Below are 23,530 nucleotides of genomic sequence, written 5' to 3' on the forward strand. Positions count from 1 at the left end.
GCATAAAAGATGAGTCATGGCATAAGGGAAGAACTGAGGGCATGTGTAGAAACGCGGTCAGCCTATGAGGAACCTCGAGGCATGATGTTTCTTTATCCCAGTAATTCAGCAACTAGACTCCAAGCACCCGATTTTGTGGATGAACCCCAAGGAGTCTGTCAACTTTCAAAATCACCGCAGCTGTCTGCCACTTGCCAGACTTATTTTGGGTAAGCAATAATAAATAGAGAAATAAGTAATAGTTGGAGGTTGTGAGTAATAAAAAGCTATTTAATGTTTGATAGACAAATTCAAGTCCATAAATCTCCTTGAATAAAGATGCTAAAAATGTTATTCTCGTTTTTTAAATAGTTTTGTTTTTACAAAGTTCTGTACATAAAAATAAATATACAGAAACAAACCCCATCAACTGTCCACATCAGTAATCCTCACTGGTGGGCTCACCATTGATAAGGAAGACATCATTCAACGCAACCTGTCACAGAGACTGTCCTAGCAGCAAGGATTTCTAATTTCAAAAGAACATTACTAGGCCTCTTTTATCAAGACTGCTCATCATCTAGAGGCCTTTACCTACCAACTAGCAATTAACCATGAAATCAATGAATGCAATCACTGTCTCCAAGTGGAATGTGACTAATGACCTAATGCCTAGAGGCAACATCTATACCTTTTGCTGACTGGAGCCCTGACATATGCAGGTGTAGTTAGGAACAGAAATCAACCCCACCTCCCCTTGGCTAGTCACTGTGAAAAGCGTGCGTAAGGCAATTGAATCGAGGGTTAAGGATTCATCTTGCTAATGTCAAAAGCGACACTAACAAGATTTTTAGCTTCATCCGCCAGATGATGGGCCTCTGCGTCCAGGTCTCCAGGAGCAGCTTCCACCTCCTTCACCAGACAAAGGGTTATAACCTAGGATGACAGAAAAGAAGCACAACAGTATTGATAAAATCTGAAAATCTGGGGACATTCTATATCCAAAATAAAATTATGAGAGTGACATGCAAAGCATTGCAAAGATATGGATTCTAAGGGACATTTAAAAAACCTTTTAGCTGCTATATGAAAAAAAAACAAACCTTTATATTGTGATTGCCATTTGAATTGATTTTCTGGTGGGGAAAAGTCATTCAGCTGCTTTGTCTCAACTCCAAAACACATGCAAAAGAGTCACCAAAAACTCTCTCAAGATGGCCTGATTTAAGTATGTGAATCCTCCTATAACAGTGCTTATTGAAACTCACACATTCAAATAAGGGCCGCTCAAGCTATAGAAAACGGATTAAAAAAAATCAAAACAGAATCAAACTTATCACTTCTACCAGTCAGAACAGGGTCAACTGTATCCTTCCCTAACCCCCACCACCCCCCTCCCTTGCGAGTTTCCCAAAGTCAATGGACAACTGGTAACCTGGTTGAGTGTTCAGGTTCTAGGGCCAGCCAGAACTTAAAATGTTGGCGTTACTCCTTACTTGCAGTGGAATATTTGGCCAATTAAATCCGGTGCCTCAGTTTCCTTATTTGTAAAGCCAAGCTAGTCAAAGCCACAGCTCAGAAATGCTGGGGACGCTGAAAGAGGCCATGCATGCAAGCAGGCCACGCATTCCATCTTCTATAATTTCCATTCCTCTCCTAAATATCACCTCTCTGTGTCTAAAAATAAGTTTCCAGCAGGACCATTTAAAAATAGCATTTTCTTTCCAGATGCATCACCTTCTCTACAGCAAGCCAGGTTTAGTCTTCTGACACAAAGGGGATTACAGCTCAGCGTTTAAGGTCAGCCAATTTTGTAGCCCTGCTGCCTTGGAGCCCATGTCCCAGTCTTTCCTCAGTCCTCAAAGACGCCATCAGGCCTCCAGGCCTCTGCTGTGCCCCTTTCCTCCTATGGAGGATATAAAGTCTTCCGCCTTGGTTCCTACAGTGTTCTAGTGTCTTTGTTCTCTCCTTACACAGCAGTAACTTGCAACTCTTAGCCAGAATCACAAAGGATTGCTTATTTTCATTTGGGAGTCCCAAATTCCCAAATTTGAAATTCTCAGGGATGGGATGAAGACAGAGTCCCCAAGGCAGTGTTGCACACAGGAAAAAGCTTTGGATGAGCATCTGCTACTCCTTGTTATTTGCAAGAAACAAGGTGGTCCCGTCTAGAAAGACCAAAACCACTGTGTTCCAGCTCCTTGACACTCATCTGAAGATTGGCAGACAATTCCTCACCCTACTTAGCTCTCCCACTACGGGGCTGCAGAAGGATCAAGTGAGAATACTGTAAGCACAATCCTTCCAAGTATTTAGTGAGGACCTAGGAGGTGGTTTGCATCTGTTTCCTTTATTGAATCTTCACAATCCTAAGGAATTAGTCTTAACTTACGGACAAAGAAGCAAATAATCTTGTTTCTACAAGGTTAACTATATCCTGTAAGTGCTGGAAATTTGTTAACATTTGACATCAGTGGTGCTTACCACCTCCCCGCAATGGCTTTCTGTCCGATTTCCGTTTCACGACGACAGATGAAGTGGAAGGCCCAGGACTGTCTTCCTCCTGTTTGAACACACACAGATGTAAGAAGCAATTAAAACATTCTACTTGGCAATCTTTATCTACTGCATGCCAGCTGGCCGAGGTCTCCAGTCACCTGAGGCTTCTTTGCATTTCCTTTGTAACTTTTTCCTTCTTGCATGCTGTCCCACATTTCAATCTTCTGTCTCCTTTTTTCTTCTTCAAGCTGAGAAACAATCACATTGTACAGAAAGAGTTCAGAAGCTGCCATCTCTGTCAAAGACAACACTAACTCTGATAATTCTTAATTTAAACGTTTTTCAGAACAAACTTCACCCTCGTTTTCTTTAGTTAATAAAACTGTTGTGATCTGGTGGTATGAGTTTAACTCACATAGAGAAGCTTTGGTTTTTGTACACTATTAAAGAAAGCAAAATGTTTCACGAAAAAAATTACTGACTCCATTCTTCTGAAACTCATTCCTATCAGTACATTTTTGGTAATGTGGGAGACACAGGCACATGCACGCACACACTCACATGCATCCTGCTCCAGTCTGTCCCTCCTTTTGTGCTCTGGACCTTTCATTGTAATATATTCACACATCTAGTGTTCCCTAACAATAGTGTATACTTCTTGATATCACCAACACTTACATCACAGGAACTAAAATGCTTACTGAATCTAATGGGATAGGATCTGGTCCTGGAAGCTTACAGACAACACACACACAGGCATCATTATCCACTAAGCCTCAGACAACTTCTATGTACACATTCAAACTGAAGCCAGTTCATACCTGTTTCAGTTTTTCCTTATGCTTTTCAACTTGCGCATTTAGTTCTTCTTGCATTTTCAATCGAGCAGCTGCTAAAGCTTCTTGTCGTTTAACAACAACATCAGGTTCTAAAATGTCAGAAAAAAATGGAGACAAAGCACTCTGTACAATATAAAATAGAAACTTTTGAGTGTCCATATTATTAAAAGTATAAAGAGGTATGGACATCAGACAATGAAACATGTTTTTACATGAGTACTCCTAACCCCTCTGCATATATTTTACTGCTTCAGGGGGCAGGGGTCTGTTGCCGAGCCATGGATTTTAGCCTCAAATATCTACATCACCAGCAACCTGTTAGAAATGCCAATTTCTGAGTTCTCCTGAGCAATTCCGATTCATAAAGCCTGGGATGGTAGCCAGAGCACATCTTGGATACCTCAGTGACACCCACAGTCTCTAGGTTGACTGGAATCCTGGAAGACTACCAAGGAAATACAAAGTTTTCTAAATCATTATCCACCCCTTAATTAGCCCAGAAGTAAGATTCTTAAGTATTTGTTTCTACAGAAAAGAAAAATCCTTCCAAATAGCATTATGAGTAGAAATGAACTAATTTCTACTCATAATGTCTACTCATAGTCTCGCTCTTTGCGACAGAGCTAGACTCCATCTCACAGAAAAAAAAAAAAAAAAAAAGAAAGAAAAGACAAAGTCTCACTCTGTAGCCCAGGCTGGAGTGCAGTGGCACAATCTCAGCTCACTGCAACCTCCACCTCCCGGGTTCCAGCGATTTCTCCTGCCTCAGCCTCCCTTATAGCTGGGATTACAGGCGCCTGCCACCATGCCCCACTAATATTTGTATTTTTAGTAGAGACGGGGTTTCACCATGTTGGCCAGGCTGGTCTTGAACCCTGACCTCAAGTCATCTGCCTGCCTTGGCCTCCCAAAGTGCTGGGATTACAGGCGTGAGCCACCGCGCCCAACCAAGAACCATATACTTCCTTTTTTTTTAAAGAAAACAAAACAAAACAAAACAAGGTCTCAGTCAATTGCCCAGGCTGGAGTGTTGTGTGGCCCGATCATAGCCCACTGCAGCTTTGACGTCCTAGACTCAAGTTATTCTCTCGCCTCAGCCTCCTAAGCACTGGGACTACAGGTGTGTGCCGCCACTCTTGGCTATTTTTTTTTTTTTTAAATAGAGACAGGGTCTTGCTATGTGGTCCGTCTTACTTTTAACAAGAGACTAAATCTTAATATAAAGAAGTAGGTGTAAAACCACCGCTTTCATTTCGGTTATCAGGCACTAACCCACAGAAGCCGCAGCTCGCTCCAGCTGCCTCTGCCTCAAGGCTCTCAGCCGGGCGGAAAGCTTCTGAAAGACCACGTAGAGAAGGATGCAGCTGAAGACGATGTACCAGCCATAGCTGGCCAGCAAAGAGCCCACTGAAAAGAAAAAAAAAAGTTTTCAAAAAAACTAAAAATGACACTACTAGTTGACCTCTCCATAAGACTCAACGAACGCAAAGTCAGTCTAACTCCTGACCTCAAAGCCTTCATGGTCTAGGCTGAGGACAAAGCCTCCTAAGTAGATCGTTAAAATATGAACAAGAAGTGCGACACTTCAGGGATCACTGAGAAGTGAGACTTCTCAACCATCTGGGGAATCGGGGGCAGTTAGAGTGTGCAGGGCACAGCAACTGGGTTTTGAAGAATGAAGAGCAACTAATCTGAATCAGGAAGGCAAAGGCCTTTCAGACCTAGGGAACCACATATAAAGGGGTGACAGCGCGGGGTTAGGAGTGTGTAGGGGGCTGTGTGGGGCAGGTCCCAGAGGCAAACGCCAAGGGCCGAGTGACCCCAGTAACTACAACAATAAGGGCTTGGTTCGCAAAAAAAGACTTGCGCAAACAATGGCCAGCCGAGCCGCCTAGAGAAGTGCGGCTCCCGAGAAGACTCCGCGCAAGGTCCGGGCCTGCTGCCCAGAGTCCGCGTAAGCGCCAACGCCCGTCCGTTCCCAGGCCTCCCAGGCTCCGGCGCCCCGAGCAGCGAAGGACGACCCACCGATCATGGTGGCGGCGTGCCCCTGCTGCCCCGCAACGACTCACCCGTGACGTGCAGGAAGCGCAGTCCCTCGGTCTCCAGGGCCGGCCGCGCGGACAAGGAATCCTCTTCCCGCTCCATGACGGGCGGCGGGCCGCCGCGCCTCCAGCCGGACGCTTCCGGTGCGCTCCCACGCACACGTGGCGCGCCCGGACGCGGTCGTGGTCCCGGCCAATCGCAGGCCGGCCCCGCCCCGACGCTGGGCCAAACGCAGGGGGCGTGGCCGAGGGGCGTGGCGGGGGAAAAATCCCGGCTACACTTGCTGGGGCCCGGACGTCGCGTGCCGGTACGTTCTGTGATGTCTCCTGGCTTGAGTTGGGGTGGAGGACAGACCTCTTTCACGGATTTCTTACCGACTTTCTACTTTCTTTTTTTTTTCTAATTGGACACTGAAGCCAAGGAGGCCGGTGGTCGCCCGGAGGCAGGATTTGCACCCACATCCTTGCCCAGGGCACATTGGACAACAGGGCTCAGTAGGTTGACGACTCCCAGCGTTTGAGGGTTGCAGCCAACGTCCACCCCAAGTGAAAACACGAAACGTGGGCAGCCTCCTGCTTCTGCTGCCAGTGATACCTTTCAGGCCAAGAAAGCCCCCACCGATCCTCAAGGTTCTTTTCTCCAAAATCAAAACTTCTTAGGAAAGAACGATCATAGTAACGGCTCTAACCTGCGTTGAATTATACTGTATCATCACAAGCCACGATCAGAGTTACTCCTAATAGTGTCCTGGCTGTGTTCCTCTGCCTGCAGTGTCGTCCTGCACCCTCTTCCACCACTCAAACGTCACCACCTTTATGGTGACCATAACCATCCTATTTGAAATTTGACCTTGGGTTTTTCTGGAGCATTTGAAGTGCACATACCTAGTTGTGTCTCAAAAGAAGGGTTAGGAATTGGGAATAGAACTGAAAAAATAATGAACAGGTGACAACATCCGAGTGCTGCCTCACCACCGTCGCCAGGAGCAGTGTGGGGAAGGCAAACCCCGACATGAAGCGTGAATGCAATCAGTGTTTCTTCAACGCAGGTTTGCCAAGAAGTTCCTCCAGGGGGACGGCTGCAGGGATTTGAGCACTGACCTCATCAAGGTTTCCCAGCAGTGTGTTCAGAAAGCAATAAAGGAGACCTGGCATTCATGAGCCATAGCAAAGAGAAACCTGAAAGCCCTTTTTCCCCTTTTGGCCACCTTGAAAATGGACTCCTCAAATGAACAAACCGAGGACTCTGGATGTCATCCATAAAGGCTGTAAAGATAGCTTATCAATTTAATGAGGAATTTTAGGGGAGAGAATATAATTTCCTTCTTCATGTTTGCCTTTCAGTTGTAAAAGATGATGAACCACCATCACTCTTTGCTTTGCTACAGAGTGGTTTCTCACTTGCTCTGGCATCTTGCAGGAAACATTTATGTGCTAAATTGAATGACTTCTTGGAATTACAGCTGCAATTCTCGGTCCCAGATTAGCTTTAAATCCACCTTACATCTAAATACTGATAAACTAGACAGGATGAGCAGGGTTGCCTGACCTCTTTTGTTAGGCTGTGAAGGACATTAGGTACACTGTACTGGGGTCATAGTTCATGGAAAAAAACGGTTAGGCTTCACTTTTCTCTCAGGAAGCTCTAGCAAAACAGTTTCAATCAATGCTTGGGAGCAGTTTTATTTTTATATAGTAACTTAACAGGATGGTTTAACAGAGTTCCCCACTTAACAAGGTGTCAGATGAAGACTTGAGAGCTTCAAGAATGTTGCAGTGGGCCAGGAATGGTGGCTTTTGCCTATAATCCTATTGCACTTCAGGAGGCTCAGGCGGGAGGATCCCTTGAGGCCAGGAGTTCAAGACCAGCCTGGGCAACACAGCAAGATCCCATCTCTACAAAAAAATTTGGCCAGGCACAGTGGCTCATGCCTGTAATCCCAGTACTTTGGGAGGCCGAGGTGCGTGGATCACCTGAGGTCAGGAGTTCAAGACCAGTCTGGCTAACATGGCAAAACCCTGCCTCTACTAAAAATATAAAAATTAGCCAGGTGTGGTGGCAGGCGCCTGTAATCCCAGCTACTAGGGAGGCTGAGGGAGGAGAATCGCTTGAACCTAGGAAGTGGAGGTTGCAGTAAGCTGAGATTGCACCACTGCACTCCAGCCAGGGTGAAAAAACAACAACCCCACAAAACTTAGTTATGGAAGAAGATCCTAAATTGCAAAGATTTGTTGTTGCCGGCTTTCAATCTATGTCAATGAATTAAGTCAACACGCACAGTATAAAAATGCCAAAATGTTGCATCTGGTTAAATTAAGTGAATGTTTGCTTTATTTGCCTTGTTTAGCTACCCTATCCTGTAATGTCTGTAATCACAAAGATGGAATAAACTGTAACATTTTAGGTTCTATCATTTGAAAAAGGCAACAATCCTTTTCACTCAGGACTTTGCAACATAAAACGGAAACCAGTATTAACTCATGAAAATAATGCACATTCTAAGCATATAGAAAACCAAAGTATCCTTGTAAACTATTGTGAACTAGTGTTGTATATGTATGTACATATAATGCATATATTCCACTAAAATCTAATAGATATTAAATTATTTGAATGCATGGATGATGGGCTTTTGTTTCCGTTCCTAGCACATTGATCTTATGGTCCTATTGATAGAAGTTACTCATCCTAGCCAGGCATTTGTTACCTTTATCCCTTTAATCAGGTGATCAGGTGTTATAACCTTACCTGGCTTGGCTTGTCTAGAACAGGAAAGGTATTTCAACAAACACTTTGCTCAATGTAATTGCTCAGGTATTATTTGCAGAAAGAGGACAAAGGTGGACAGTAACCAGGACTGTCACCTGTCACTGACTGTTGTAGGCTAAATGATTGGCCCTAATTTCTCATTCCTTCTCACAGCCATATCTTTGCTATGGCAAGGTGAAAGGAGTGTATTTCCCCATCATCCTTTGACTCTGTACTTGGCGAGGTGGCTTGCTTTGGTTAATAGTAAGTGGGCAGAAATAAGTGTGTCAGTTTTGAGTATACATAGGCCTTAAGAAGCTCCTAGTGTTTACTTCTTGTGCCTTTGCCGGGTGAGCTGGCTCATCGAGACCTGTAAAGAAACCAAGCCACCCCAGTTAATCCAGACCTACAGTGATAAGCAGAGTCAACTATAGAATAGTGTTGCTGATTAAAACCCCTGAGTTTTGTGGTGGATTGTTATACAGCATTATTGCAGCAATAGCTAACTGATGAAGTGCCAAGGTTTTCACAAAAGTATATGCAACAAGATGGGATTAAGACTATCATGGCTAAGGGAGATCAGAGAGATGGCAATCAAACAGTAGTGTTTTTCAAATATGAGTAACTTACGCCCCTTTCAACAACAAATGTTCTTGTAGACTCTCCATATGACCTTTATGTTGTTAACTATGTACATATATAAAACTAGAGGCTGGGTAGGTGGTTTAGGCCTGTACTCCCAGCACTTTGGGAGGCCAAGGCGGGAGGATCACCTGAAGCCAGAGTTGGAGACCAGCCGGGGGGGCGGGGGACAAAAAACGTAGCCAGGCTTGGTGGGACACACCAATTTCAAAAATTGAATCATTTCAGTTGTCATATCAGAAGCCGGAGCGAGAGGTAAGTCTGCATTAACAGAAGGGCTATGTGGGAGTAGAAAAGGTGGCCTTTCTGGCATGTGTCATGACACTGCAGAAGCTAGACTCTAATCCAGCCCAGGAAACCTACTGAGAAAATGCTGCCCTCCTGCGTTTCCAATTTAAACATGTCCTTAGACCTCACTGCAAATGCACTGTGATGACACACAACTTGGCAGCACAGTGAGTGGAGTTTATTTTTATAATTTGTAGAAAATGGACATTTAGATTTCAAAACTTATATTACAAAATTATCAGCAGCAGTCTTAAGCATTTCAACAATGCTGATAGATTTCACTTTGCTAACACAAACAAGGCTATTATACCATGTTCGAAAAGCAAGACTTGTTCCAAAAGGGTCTATTATTATACATCTGCGTCACTGCTCAGGACCCGTTTGTGACTGTGTCTTCTTCCATCTCTTCTTCACCATCATCAGTGGGCCCTAAAGAAAACCACACAAGCAAAAGTAGTAAAGTAGTATCAATTTTAGAGACTCTATTCCCTTAGCATGTGAGTGTTCGTTCTGTGGCCACTGTTTGTTAGGCACTGAAGTAGGTACAGAAAGATCAAAAGCAGCCCCTGCCTTTGAGGAACTTATCGTCCAGGGACAGTCTAGTCTGTCTTTGGCAGGTACTGGAAGGGATGGTCAATTTCAAGGAAAGGGGTCACAAAGGTTTCAAAATTGTTGCCTCCCATTGTAGTTGATGATAATTCATTTTTGGTGAAGTTGTCTATACTCATGTGCTTTTCATGGCACTACTATAGGCAAAAAAACCAGAAATACTCAAAAACATTTGGGCACCTACTACATGCCAAATACTGGCAACAGTTCAATGACTTTATTGTCTCTAAATTATGGAAATATGGCAACAATTACCAAAAAATGTTACATTCGTTCAACAATTTATGGCAGATATTTTGGTCAATGTATTCCAGAGGAAAAAAAGTTGTAACTCCTTCAATTGTTTGGGAAAATTACTCAATAATGTCTCACTTAACATCAGTCAGCTGAATTCTTGTATTGGTTTCACCATTCCATCCATTGCAATATGGTATTTTGATTGAGGGCATGCAGAAAATCTGGCCACACAGGCATATAGTTAGAAAAGGGAGGAAGATTTTAATGGCCTATGCAGATAATGATGGATGTTCTTTTTAGATACCATGGTAAAACTTGACAAATGGTAGCTTCCTAAAGGTTAGATGGCAGTATAAAAGTCTGAAACCTTATCAATGAACTTTTCATACTCTTACTTGGTTTATCTTGTACTCTGAACAAATCTTTTACCCATACATGATTTTGTATCATTTGGAAAACAGTGGTTCACCGACTTTTGCAGATCTTTCAAACGTTGAGCCATGTAATTACACAACATCAAAAATGTCACACCCATTAATTCGCATGCATTAACATTACTATTGAGTTCCCCAGAAAAGTCTTGAGGTACTGGGAAGGTTATGGCAGTGGACACAAGTTTTCTAAATTTTAATTTTTGCTTCAAATCTTGAATTTTCAATTGTTTTCCTTGAAGTGACAGGCTCACTTCATCATGTTTGAGAAGACAAGTAGCTGCCTCTCAACTGAAACAACTGCACTAGTGCATGGAGATAACCACCTAACTCAAGTATGCAGACATGTGCATCCCCTTTCTGTCACCCAGAATATCAAAGAGACGTGTGCTCGAGGAGTGAGATTTAATGATCTTTACTGCTGCATCCAGGACACTCTTAAGTGAAACTGGTATGCACTCTATTGGGAGTGCAGAATAGGGAAGAATATAACAACTATTATTTAGGCTGCTACCTTGACTCCTACTGTGCCAGCAGTTCTACCCACTATTGCTCCATCAGTGCAAATGTTCACACAAAAGCAAATAACACCTTGGTGTTATTAGATAAAAACAGTCTTCGGCCACGCATGGTGGCTCACGCCTGTAATCCTAGCACTTTGTGAGGCCAAGGTGGGTGGATCATAAGGTCAGGAGATCGAGACCATCCTGGCTAACATGGTAAAACCTTGTCTCTACTAAAAAAAAGAATACAAAAAATTAGCCGGGCGTGGTGGCAAGCGCCTGTAGTCCCAGCTACTTGGGAGGCTGAGGCAGGAGAATTGTGTGAACCCATTCCTGCAGTAAGGTGAGATCGCACCACTGCACTACAGCCTGGGCGACAGAGCAAGACTCCATCTCAAAACAACAACAACAACAACAACAACAACAAAACAGTCTTCACCTTAGACTCCCAGAAGCCCACAAACCATACAGTAGAGAATTACTGGTCTTAAAAAATGTCTTTTTGGCCAGGCACGGTGGCTCACGCCTGTAATCCCAGCACTTTGGGAGGCCGAGGCGGGCGGATCACAGGGTCAAGAGATTGAGACCATCCTGGCCAACATGGTGAAACCCTGTCTCTACTAAAAATAAAAAAAATTAGCCGGGCACAGTAGTAGGCGCCTGTAATCCCAGCTACTTGGGAGGATGAGGTAGGCGAATCGCTTGAATCTGGAAGGCGGAGGTTAGAGTGAGCCGAGATCACGCCATTGCACTCCAGCCTGGGCAAAAAGAGCGAAACTCCGTCTCAAAAAGAAAAAAAAAATATTTTTCATTTTTAACTCCCAGCTGAAACATTATTTCCCTAGGAAACTTTCCCCAAGACAGCTCTAAGTAGAGGTCCCCAGTTACATTCATATCAAAACTTGTAAGATGTATTTCAGTGTTTTTTTATTTTATATCCCTAGTGCCCCACATGCTGCCTGGCATAAAGTAGGCATTCAAATGTTAGAACAGTTACCACTTATCAAAAACTCGCTAATGTTGAGCCCTGTGCTAACTTCAGTTTCTTAGCCTCTCGGCAACCTTTTGAGGTTTGGTACTACTATTGTCTCCGATTTAAAGATGAGGAAAGACTTGAAGAAAGCTGTCCAAAGGCAGAGCTGGTGAAGCTAAGATTTGGGCCTCGGACTGCTTGGCTCTAGAGCCTGTGTTCCTAACTACTGAGCTATTATGCACACACACAAATATATACAGGTGAAAGTCCACATGGCTATCTCTAGTGTTCAGTTCACTCCATTGCTGAAGTAATGCTAGCTTCAACTTTAACATAAAACCCTCCCCAGTGCTATGACTTAACTTTCTTTATGAATTACTTTTTTTTTTTTTTTTTTTTGGGATGGTGTTTCGCTCGTTGCTCAGGCTGGAGTGCAACGGTGTGATATCGGCTCACCAACCTCCAACTCCCGGGTTCAAGCTATTCTCCTGCCTCAGCCTTCCGAGTAGCTGGGATTACAGGCATGCACCACCACACCCGGCTAATTTTGTATTTTTAGTAGAGACGGGGTTTCTCCATGTTGGTCAGGCTGGTCTCGAACTCCTGACCTCAGGTGATCTGCCTGCCTCAGCCTACCAAAGTGTTGGGATTACAGGGGTGAGCCACCGCGCCCAGCCCATCAAATATTTTATCTTCAAAGAGCATTTAAAGAGATTTCATATATTAGATTTGATGTAAGGAGGCACTATTCTAGCATTCTGGAGTCATGGCATCTAAATGGTTGTGAGAGTTACACTTTGAGTGTAACATTAATTTGAACGTACAAAGAACACCATTTGCTCACCCGATCTGCGTTCTCTGCCAGGGATCTGACCAGACTGCAGCAACCCCTTCAGCCTCTCCACTTCAGCCAGAGTTGAAGCATTTGCTATAGCATTCTGGAGGACAGACGGCAATGGAGATGGATGATTAACTTCAATCAAGTATCAACTACCCAGAAAACTAAGTATCAATCACCTACAGAAATTCACAGCAACTTCTCCATTTGGAATATTAAACACTTCGGTGTTGGGGGAAGAATGTTATTGGCCCACAAAAATAAAACTAGAAGCCAAAACACAAATTTCTAAAATTGGTGAAGAGATGCAGGCCTTCTTATAAAAGAGTAAATAATCACTCCACATGTCCTAAAATCATAGTTAAGTGAAGTAACTATTTGGAATTAAATTACTGAATAATTTAAGGAGGCAATATTATAAAACTAGGGTCCCTACTGATCAGCCAAAAGGATTTGCCAGACAGCAAATCTTTGAAAGTAAAAATTAAGGCAAACACTGAGACAGCATACCAAGGTAACTAACTGTTCAAAGTGATAAATGCACCCTGGAAAATGAGAAAGACAAAGCTGCCTCTACATTAATCAGCTTGTGTAATTTTAAGTCTGATCAAATAATAACTTTATGCTAGTTTTTCCTTAAACAGAAATATTGTTATATGCTAATAACTGTGGGAAAAAAAAATCTGCAATGTTCAGAACATGTTTATTATCCAACTTTGTGTTCTGAACCCATCTTAGCTCGTTCCAGTCAAGAAGCCTAACACATGATTACCTTGATTGCTTCTACATCCCCTGGAGATGGCCCACCTTTCTTTTTGTCAGTTGGCAAACCAGCACCTGGATTAAAACTTAAGAGGGGGAAGAACATAACTGTTAAACCTAGACCAACAGAAGTTGCTTCTCTTTTACTTTCAAAAGCTTTTGAAAGTAATTCAACCAGTGTAGTATCTTATCTTTGTTAACAAACTGATACAAGAACTCTCTCCTTCAGAAACACCATCCAGTTCATCTTTCTATATGGAAAATAGGATGTACATGGTATCACATTGAGACTGACTACTGAAATATTTGCTCTGCTAACCTGGTAGAAATTTCTTGTGATGTATGGACCATTGATGTACATGGACTATAAGCACTCAAATTTAATACCACATTAATATGTCAGAGTTTTTGGTTAATTTTGTAGGAGACGAACTGCCAGACAGATCAGATCATGTTTCTGAAGGTGAAGTAGAGTTAAGTTGGATATCCGTGTCTTACGTTTTGCTTCTCCTGGCAATATCCTTTGCAAGCTGTGCACCCCGTTTGCCCTTGAACATTTTCTCTGCTTCCTGACGCTCCTACAGCGACACCACACACAGAGTTAATGGAAATAGGAATACCACATGCATTTAGATGCATTCCTCAGAAGACATGGAAGCGAACTCTCCTACAATACTCCAGGCTGGTGAAAATACCAAAAAGCCAATTTCAAATTAAGAGAAGACACAGTGGTCTTCTTTCTTTGGTAAAGCTCCCTGAAGAAAGTTCACTCTCCTAGTTCCAAGGAGGGGATCCCAGGGAACTAAGAAGGCAATTATATAAATAATAAAATAATGAACTCCTAATAAAGGGAAAAACCTTCCTAACAAACAGAGCTGCACAAAAGTGGGTTACATTAAGTTCTCCACTAGGAATGTATCTAAGCAGACAATCCAGAGTGTTCACTGTGGCCTCAACATTTTGCAAACTTTGGAATGGCCAGCATTACATAAAAGAGCTTTAACTTAAAGTTCTATCATAAACTCTGCTATTAGAAAAAAATTTGACGTAACATTTCCCCCCCACTTTCATTACAAACTAATGGTAAAATTTACTTATTTAGACAATTTTAATAATCAGTGATAAAAATATAAAGAAAAACACACAACTCTATAATGACTCACAAGCAACAGATTACGACTTACTTTTAGTTTCACTTTCTGGAAATCCAGTACTCTGACTTGCGGAACTTTATAAATCACATACAATCTGTAATGCTTCTTATTGGTTACCGGATTTCTTAGAATACTACAAGAAAAAAAGTAACACAATGGCAAACTTGTTCATGGCACAGCACTCAAAAGGTCTGTTTGAATAGTCTAAGGAACCTATAAATCAAGGGAACATTCACAATTCTTCACATTTCAACATTGTAACAATTTACCATTAAGGAAATATATTCAATATTTCTTTGTAAAAGGCACTTTTAATTAACTGATTACATTAAGGTCAAGGCTGGTAAAAGTAATGTTATTTTAAAGGACTTCATTCATTTTGTCACAATATGTAATTCCCATACCTTAGGTAAGTCAGTGATTTGAGAGATGCCAGAGGGTCCAGATCACCCTGTAAAGTAATGGCCACAGGTAAGAACACGAATACTACATGCTATTTTGAGATTTGGAAAGGGAGAGTGCTTTTGAAGCAAGTTGTCTTTTATTTATTTACTTAACTTTTACTCTCTAGCACCAAGCCCAATACTAGCACATCACAAATGTTTAAATAATTTCTTTCTTTTCTTTTTTGTGAGACGGAGTCTTGGTCTATCGCCCAGGCTGGAGTGCAGTGGCACAATCTCGGCTCACTGCAAGCTCTGCCTCCCGGGTTCACACCATTCTCCTGCCTCAGCCCCCTGAGTAGCTGGGACTACAGGAGCCTGCCACCACGCCCGGCTAATTTTGTTTTGTATTTTTAGTAGAGACGGGTGTCATGCATGAAGAGACCACCAAACAGGCTTTGTGTGAGCAATAAAGCTTTTTAATCACCTGGGTGCAGGCAGGCTGAGTCTGAAAAGACAGTCAGCAGAGGGAGATAAGGGTGGGGCCGTTTTATAGGGTTTGGGTAGGTAAAGGAAAATTACAGTCAAAGGGGGGTTGTTTCTGGCGGGCAGGAGTAGGGGTCACAAGGTGCTCAGTGGGGGAGCTTTTTGAGCCAGGATGAGGCAGGAAAAGGAATTTCACAAGATAATGTCATCGCTTAAGGCAAGGACCAGCCATTTTTACTTCTTTTGTGGTGGAATGTCATCAGTTAAGGCGGGGCAGGGCATTTGCACTTCTTTTGCACTGATTCTTCAGTTACTTCAGGCCATCTGGGTGTCTATGTGCAAGTCACAGGGGATGCAATGGCTTGGCTTGGGCTCAGAGGTCTGACAAGGGGATTTCACCATGTTAGCCAGGATGGTCTCGATCTCCTGACCTGGTGATCTGCCCGCCTTGGCCTCCCAAAGTGCTGGGATTACAGGTGTGAACCACCAGGCCCGGCCGTGGGCCTCCCTCTTATTAGAAATCATGTCCCAACACGGCCCTGCCCTGAAGAGAAACTTCTGGAACAGACGCAAATTGGGTAGATGGCGGGGGAGGGGTGTGTGTGTGTGCAAGAGTCACAATGAGAAAAAAATACAGATAAAAACAGGGAGAGCAGAGCCAGAAATTCTCAAAAAGCAAGCTGGCATCTTCAAATAAGTCACAAAAACCACCAGAGGGAGCTCTAGAGCTTGATACTGTTTTACCCCCACTGAAGATGATCCAAAAAGGAATAAAGAACAAAGTGGTAACATTTGTTACATACATAGTGTAAAACATAATGGTGATGTAGTGATGGGTTTCAAGAATAAATATGTAACAAGCTGAAGGGTGCTGAAATGTTGAAGGTCACTGTACTGTATTGTTTAGGAGGGTAAAGGTGTCAAAGTTTAAAATTAAATGTTGAAGGTCACAGTATAGTGATCTTAACATTTAATTTTAAACTTTTATAAATATGTATGTTTTAATTTCTAGGATGCTAACTCAAGACTGAAAGAGAGTAAGTAATTTCTAAACCATTAGAAGCAAAAATGGAATGACAGAAGGAGAGCATGTACAACAAAGGAGAGAAAAAGGATTGAAAAATGGATGGTACAAACAGAAAGCCCCAGAACAGAGAAAAGACAAACTGGAACACATCAGTAATTACATTAAATGTAAACAGACTAAATATAAATAATTCACTTAAAAGAGCTTTCAGACTGGATTGTAAAAAATTCTAATCAGAGCCAGGCGCGGTGGCTCACGCCTATAATCCCAGCACTCTGGGAGGCCGAGGTGGGTGGATCACAAGGTCAGGAGTTCAAGACCAGCCTGACCAACATGGTGAAACTCTGTCTCTACTAAAAAAAAAAAAAAATACAAAAATTAGCCAGATGTGATGGTGCCCACCTGTAATCCCAGCTACTTGGGAGGCTGAGGCAGCAGGAGAATCTCTTGAACCCGGGAGGCAGAGGTTGCAGTAAGCTGAGATCTCACCACTGCGCTCCAGCCACTCCGTCTCAAAAAAAAAAAAAAAAAAAAAAAAAAAATTCCAACCATACAGTTTTCAACAGATAAATCTAAAAGACAAGAAGTACAGAAAAGTCGAAAGTAAATTTTGGATGGAAAAAGATTTATCATGCATATAACTAACCAAAAGAAAGATTGTTTTAGTATATCAGGTAAAAGAAACCCAAAAGTAAACAGCATTAATAGAGACAGAGAGTCACAACATAATAAAAAGGTTCTGTTCACCAGAAAGATATGAGTAATTCAAAATTTGCATGTATCAAATAAGGCAACTTCAAAAATATACAAAACTAAAATTGACAGAACTTCAGGGATAGTCAAATCCACTACCATGCTGTGAGATTCTAACATACCTCTCTCAGTAACTGATAAGCCCAATGGTCTTCATTTTTGCAAAGAGCTTTAAATACAACTATAATTTCTCTAACAACACCTATCATGAGACACATTGCCTATAAATACGTATTTCTGGTTGAATATTTCACACACTTTAGAAAGGACATGGCCATGGACCAGTGCTTTCTTACATTTGTAGTCAAGCATCTCCTTGAGAATCTGAAGGATGTTATGGACCTCGTCCACAAGGAAAGGAACACAGTTCATTCTCAACAATCAGGAAAATATGGGAGGAAGGTTAGGTCACAAAATTAAGTTATGCGATTTTTTTTTGAAATGGGGTCTCGCACTATTGCCCAGACTGGAGTGCAGAGGCATGATCATGGCTCACTGCAGCCTCCACTGACTGCTAGGGCTTAAGTGATCCTCCCACTTCAGCCTCTGAAATACTTGGGACCACAGATGCACGCTACCACATCTGGGTTGTTTTTTTTTTTTGAGATGGAGTCTCACTCTTCGCCTAGGCTGGAGTGCAGTGGCATGATCTTGGCTCACTGCAACCTCTGCCCCCTGGGTTCAAGCAGTTCTCCTGTCTCAGCCTCCCGAGAAGCTGGGATTACAGGTGCCCACCACCACACCCGGCTAATTTTTGTATTTTTAGTAGAGACAGGGTTTCACCACATTGCCCAGGCTGGTCTCGAACTCCTCACCTTGTGATCCGCCTGCCTCGGCCTCCCAAAGTGCTGGGATTACAGGCATGAGCCACTGTGCCTGGTCTTTTTTTTTTTTTTTTTTAATTACTTATAGAAGAGACGAGGTCTCACTATGTTGCCCAGGCTGGTCTAGAACTCCTGGGCTCAAATGATCCTCCCACCTTGGCCTCCCAAAGTGCTTGGATTACAGGCATGAGCTATGGCAGCTGGCCTACAATATAAATTTAAGCATCCAGTGTTTAAGTGAATAATTTAGGTTACAAAACAATATACAGTATTTCAATTATGTTAAAAATTGGATACACAGAGCAGAAATTTAAAAAGCATAGAAACAGTTCCAAGTGGACTGTTCATCTAATGTGAAGAGTAAAACAAGGTTTTTATACTAGAACTGTTCAACAAGATTTAATGCACATCAGATATGTAATCTAAAATTTTCTAGTAGCCATGTTAAAATAAATAGGTGAAACTAATTTAAATAATATGCCATTTAACCTATTACCAAAACATTACCATTTCAACATCGATATAAAATTACTGAGATAGTTTACTTTTTTTTTTTTTTGCACTTAAGTCTTTGAAATCCAGTGTGTATTTTATAGTTCTACCACATCTTATTTATAAGTAGCCACCTGTAGTTACTGGTACTGTATTGGACACTGCAATTCTAGAAAACAACATAGCAGTTTACAACTCTGGAATAGAGGAAGCTTAAACATCAAAAGGGCTACAATAAAGAAAAAGATTGATACATTGGACTGCACCTAAATTAGGAACTTCTCTAACAGGATATCCTAAGTCAAAGTGCAAGTAAGAGTAGGAAAATATTTGCAACATACAGCTGCAGAACCCAAAAGGCCCAGATCCTGAATTAAGAAAAAGACAAGCGGATACTGAGATCATTTTCTATGAGATTTTCTAGATTTTGTAAATTTTCTGTAGGAAGCACATAGTACCTTTAATCCCACCCACCAAATACATTTTCCTTCTGTGCAACTTACCAGTTCCACGAGACTATTATTGGTGAGAATGAGTTCTGTCAGACAGGGCAGAGCCTGATCAAGTCCCTCACCTATACGGCTAAAATAAAAAGAGAGTCTTAGTAAAAGTGAAAATTAAATAAGCTCACAATTTTAATTACCTCCTTGCTCAGAGGATCTCAGAGAGACACTTACAGATCCTTCTTCCAACACCCTGACAAAGAGGAAACAAAGCAAAAAGAACCCTTTTCTGAAGCCACAGCATCAGCGACAGAAGTGGGATTTTAGAACCCCTGCCTATGGGACACTGCCTGGGGCTAATTCTACTGTCACACTGTCTAGTGGAACCTGAGAAAAGGTGCAACTCCTGGGTGGCACAAATTACTTAACTCACTTCATGATTTTTTTGTGCAGGCAGTGCAGAAATACAAATAATTCTGCATTCACAGCTCAGGTACAAGACACAACAACTATACTATAGGGGAATGGTTAACCTATGAGATATATTTCTATCTGAAGGAAATCCCACTCACTATCCAGTACCTTTAAAGACATTATCTACACACCAAGTGCTTTTTTTCCAATAAAGTTTACACAGAGCTGATGAAGACAGGGTCAAAAAAGATCTCAATTTCAATAAGTAACAGTCTAGAAATCAGTTGCAGTTAAAAAAAAAAATAGAGACTCTCAGTCAAAAGTATAATTGTTACCTTTATATATGCTTTTACTATGACCCCTTTGATAATTGTTCTAGAAGTCAAACTGTATACAAAGCAACATGCTCTTAATTAGAAACTTACCATGAAAATAAAAATACATGATTTCTGAACAGACACAAGACTAGACTAAAGCCAGGTTAATCTCTAGATCTCTATAGGAAAAGTGAAGTTCATTTCTCATTTTAAGAAAAAACATGTATTGAACGTGGCTTCCATTATGGAAAAAATATTTTTTAAAAATATAAAAATTAAATTTAAAAAACCATGTAGGTTTAACCGGTAGTACGTGCTACAACTTCTTCAGGGAACACTGCAACATTTACCCTAGGGGGAAAAAATTACTTTCCCCTATAGGCACTTACCATATTCTGTTGTTGTTCACTAACAATGTTTTCAGTCTTCTCAACAAAGGAAAACCATCCAGTTTCCTGATCTCATTGTCAGAAAAATCAATAGCATCAAACTGGTCTAATGTAGCACCTAGATTTTCAATGACGGGAATTTTATACCCTGTAAAATGGAGGAAAAAAAACACACAAGAGGTATTAATATAACTAAACAGCCCCTTAAAACATTAGCAGTATTTCATAGTATCTGATTCCAGGCTTTGATTTATTCAGGAAGCATTACCTAGCACCTATGCCATGTCATACATGCCTTGCCACTGTACAAGATACTAGAGAGAAAATGCTGAACGAGTCTCAAGTACCCAGTGCCATGAAGCTTACAATCTAATGACAACAAGGACAAGAACAATAATAATGGGTGATATAGGTAGCTAACATTTATAAGAACATTTACAAGGTGCCTCACACTGTTCTAAGTCATTTGGGCTAGTTAAGCGGAATCCGCACAACAGGAATTTACACTTTGAGCTGCTTAGTCTCAGTGCCCAAACAGCGTTCAAACATTGTGGATAACAGTTCTCCACTCTTGCATCTCCACGGGCCAGATTCTTAGAACCCATCAGAACAGCCTCAAGATATGACAGTTCTCCCTCCCCTCCCCCAGCTACAATTTAGAGTTGAAGAACTCAATGGTTTACATAGAGTAATAAACCTGTGAACACTCAAATGTTAATTTGTCCAATTTGAGCATAATTACTGTGTTAGGCACTATAAGAAAAGAAATATTCTGAAGAAGCAAGGTCTACTAAAAAAGAATTCACCCAAAGTTAAAGGGCACAATTCAGAGCTATACTACACGTATTGCATCAAAATACGTATTCTCAATATTGCACGTACTCCATAAAGAGAAATGGCAGAGATCATCAAAAGTGGTGAGTTGGGCCGGGCGCAATGGCTCAAGCCTGTAATCCCAGCACTTTGGGAGACCGCGGCGGACGGATCACCTGAGGTCGGGAGTTCGAGACCACCCTGACCAACATGGAGAAACCCTGTCTTTACTAAAAATACAAAATTAGCTGGGCGTGATGGCGCAGGCCTGTAATCCCAGCTACTCGGGAGGTTGAGGCAGGAGAATCGCTTGAACCCGGGAGGCAGAGGTTGCAGTGAGCTGACATCGCGCCATTGCACTCTAGCCTGGGCAACAACAGCGAAACTCCGTCTCAAAAAAAAAAAAAAAAAAAAAAAAGTGGTGAGTTGCTCTTGAACTGAACCTTTCTCTAACAAACTTAATTTCAACAAAATAAAAATACTGGGGGCCGAGCGCAGTGGTTCACGTCTTAATCCCAGCACTCTGGGAGGCCGGCGGAGGCGGATCACCTGAGGTCAGGAATTCGAGACTAGCCTGACCAACATGGCGAAACCCCGTCTCTACTAAAAATACAAAAATCAGCCAGGCGTGGTGGCTCACGCCTGTAATCCCAACAACTCGGGAGGCTTGAGGCACAGGAATCACTTGAACCGGGGAGGTGGAGGTTGCAGTGAGGCGAGACCACACCACTGCACGCCAGCTGGGGTGAAAGAGCGAGACTCCATCACATCACAACACAACACAACACAACACAACACAACGGGATTTCCCAAAGGTCAGCAAGAAATCTAAGCAGAACACAACACATAACACACCACAACGGGATTTCCCAAAGGTCAGCAAGAAATCTAAGCAGAACACAACACACAACACACCACAACGGGATTTCCCAAAGGTCAGCAAGAAATCTAAGCAGATCCCGCAGCGATGCTGCTCCAAAGCCATAGGTCCCCGTGGGAACAAATCTCAGGCTACGGCTGCATGGTCTTATCCCCAGAGAAGTTGCTCTTCACATCCTTTTTAAAGTCGTCTCCTGAAATGCCAACTAGCTAGCTGCCCTCCCAATATCTTACCAAGTCTTGCTAAGGTTGAAATAGTACAGGAATCTGAATAATTGCGAGCGCTTCCACAACTTACACACAGCACAGGGCGGTGCAAACCTGGGTCACACAGTTCAATTTTTAAAACGTCTTCATAAAGGGGAAACGCCAGACAAAGCTACTAAGTAGAAAATACTAGGGGAAACAATCGCTGTTGTTCGGGGACTTGGTTTACTCCCTCACATTAGGAACAACGAACACATATCCCATCTACGCTCAAAATATCGTCTGGCGGCAAGTATTAAGAACCAATCACTCGCCCTGCACTAGCGTTACAAACATTAACGAGCCGCTCTTCCGGGCCCTCAAACAGAGCCAACTGCGAAACAGCCAAGCAAGGCCTAATAGAGCCCCACGAGTATGCACCAGGAAGTAATGAAGTCACTCGTGCCTGTCAAGAGGCACGGCGGTAAGAGAAGGCTCCAAGAGCCTAACGGGATGCTCATTTGGCAACAACGGCAAGAATCAGGCCCCGCGTTCCCTGCGCAGCCCGGTCGGAGCCCAGACAACCGGCCCGCGGGCCAAGCTCCGGCCTTCGGTGCACGCGGCAGAGCGCGGATAATAAGGCGACGCGGTGCCGCCCGGGGGCTGGCCGCCCACGCCCTCGGACTCACCTCGGAGGTCCAGCTCCCGGTCGCGCACCGCGTTGGTGTACTGCGCCGCCTGCTCGATCAGCTCCGCCGTCAGCTTGACCATCCTGCTGCCTCCCGTCTCCTCGCGCCGTGGAAAGCCCGTGGCCTCCCGCCAGCGAGACGTCCCAGCGTGCCCCGCGCCCCACCGCCAGGCAGCACCAATCGCAGCCGCCGAGTGCGCGCGCAGCTCGCCCGCCAGGCCGAAGCAATCGAAGAGCCACGCCTTCGGGGTCGTTCTTGCCGGAAGTCTTGCCGGGCGCGCAGGGGCTGTGTCTGGTTCTGGGTTCTTTCCTGGGGTGTGTTTGGAGTCTGGAGAACCTATGATTCCAGACGTTGGTGTTTAAAAGTTAAGGCGAATGTGGAAACATCCGAGGGGAACTTTTTCATGCATTAGCGCACCTTGAGGTGGGACGGGAAGCTGTGACTGCTCTCCCTCCACCAGCCGGCGCGGGGACCCGTGGGGTTCAGTGAAGGGTCCAGGAGTTCAGGTACCCGTCCTGGGCCTGGGCCTTGGCTCCGGGTTACAGTGTGAGATCCCGGGCTAGGTGGCCCGCCTGGGGCAGGTCGCCGGGACAACCCCACAGCTCCGCAAGTCCAACCTGGCCTAGGGCATGGTAGGGTTTGCGGTTAAGCTTGTGGCCTTTAGACTTCTGAATATTCATATGAAGTATGATATACAGAAAAGTGTGCATATGATGAATTTACAGCGTGATTAATGACCAGAGTGAACACAACTGCTTAGCCGACACCGAGATCCAAAAAACCACTATTCTGAAAGCCTTCCTCTTTCCCAAAGGCAACCGCGAACTCAACACTACAGATTCGTTTTGCTTGCTTTTGATATAAATAGAATCATGCAGTATGCTTTTTTT

At 43.1% G+C, this 23,530-nt stretch overlaps 2 protein-coding genes across 4 annotated transcripts in view; both read right to left on the reverse strand.

Moving 5' to 3' along the window:
• Nucleotides 1–249: 249 nt before the first annotated feature.
• The window catches only part of SELENOS (selenoprotein S), a 219,340-nt gene continuing 196,059 nt past the window's right edge, over nucleotides 250–23,530 (reverse strand). Inside the window, exons 1-6 of one of the 2 annotated variants that reach the window (XR_012415499.1) lie at nucleotides 5,387–5,513; nucleotides 4,590–4,724; nucleotides 3,300–3,406; nucleotides 2,637–2,726; nucleotides 1,083–2,542; nucleotides 250–915 (exon numbers count right to left, since the gene is read on the reverse strand). Coding sequence is in view for 1 of the 2 variants with exons in the window: in XM_005560619.4 (XP_005560676.2) it covers nucleotides 836–915; nucleotides 2,464–2,542; nucleotides 2,637–2,726; nucleotides 3,300–3,406; nucleotides 4,590–4,724; nucleotides 5,387–5,462 (567 nt within the window). In the remaining variant the exon portion in view is untranslated. Of the gene's footprint in view, nucleotides 916–1,082; nucleotides 2,543–2,636; nucleotides 2,727–3,299; nucleotides 3,407–4,589; nucleotides 4,725–5,386; nucleotides 5,514–23,530 lie in introns of those variants that run through there. The other variant, XM_005560619.4, reaches the window with a different exon arrangement.
• SNRPA1 (small nuclear ribonucleoprotein polypeptide A') lies at nucleotides 9,195–22,795 on the reverse strand. Of its 2 annotated transcripts, XM_045396068.2 has the most exons (9): nucleotides 22,641–22,795; nucleotides 20,074–20,221; nucleotides 19,014–19,092; nucleotides 14,950–14,996; nucleotides 14,576–14,678; nucleotides 13,890–13,969; nucleotides 13,402–13,477; nucleotides 12,636–12,729; nucleotides 9,195–9,467 (listed from the first exon to the last, which is right to left on the reverse strand). In XM_045396068.2, the coding sequence occupies exons 1-9, from the start codon at nucleotides 22,720–22,722 to the stop codon at nucleotides 9,409–9,411; spliced, it is 768 nt and encodes a 255-aa protein (XP_045252003.1). In that variant the 5' UTR covers nucleotides 22,723–22,795; the 3' UTR covers nucleotides 9,195–9,408. The 2 variants fall into 2 exon arrangements, 1 of the variants encoding a protein (XP_045252003.1); XR_012415498.1 differs by lacking the exon at nucleotides 13,890–13,969.

Source organism: Macaca fascicularis, chromosome 7, assembly GCF_037993035.2.
Source record: "Macaca fascicularis isolate 582-1 chromosome 7, T2T-MFA8v1.1".
Taxonomy (NCBI): domain Eukaryota; kingdom Metazoa; phylum Chordata; class Mammalia; order Primates; family Cercopithecidae; genus Macaca; species Macaca fascicularis.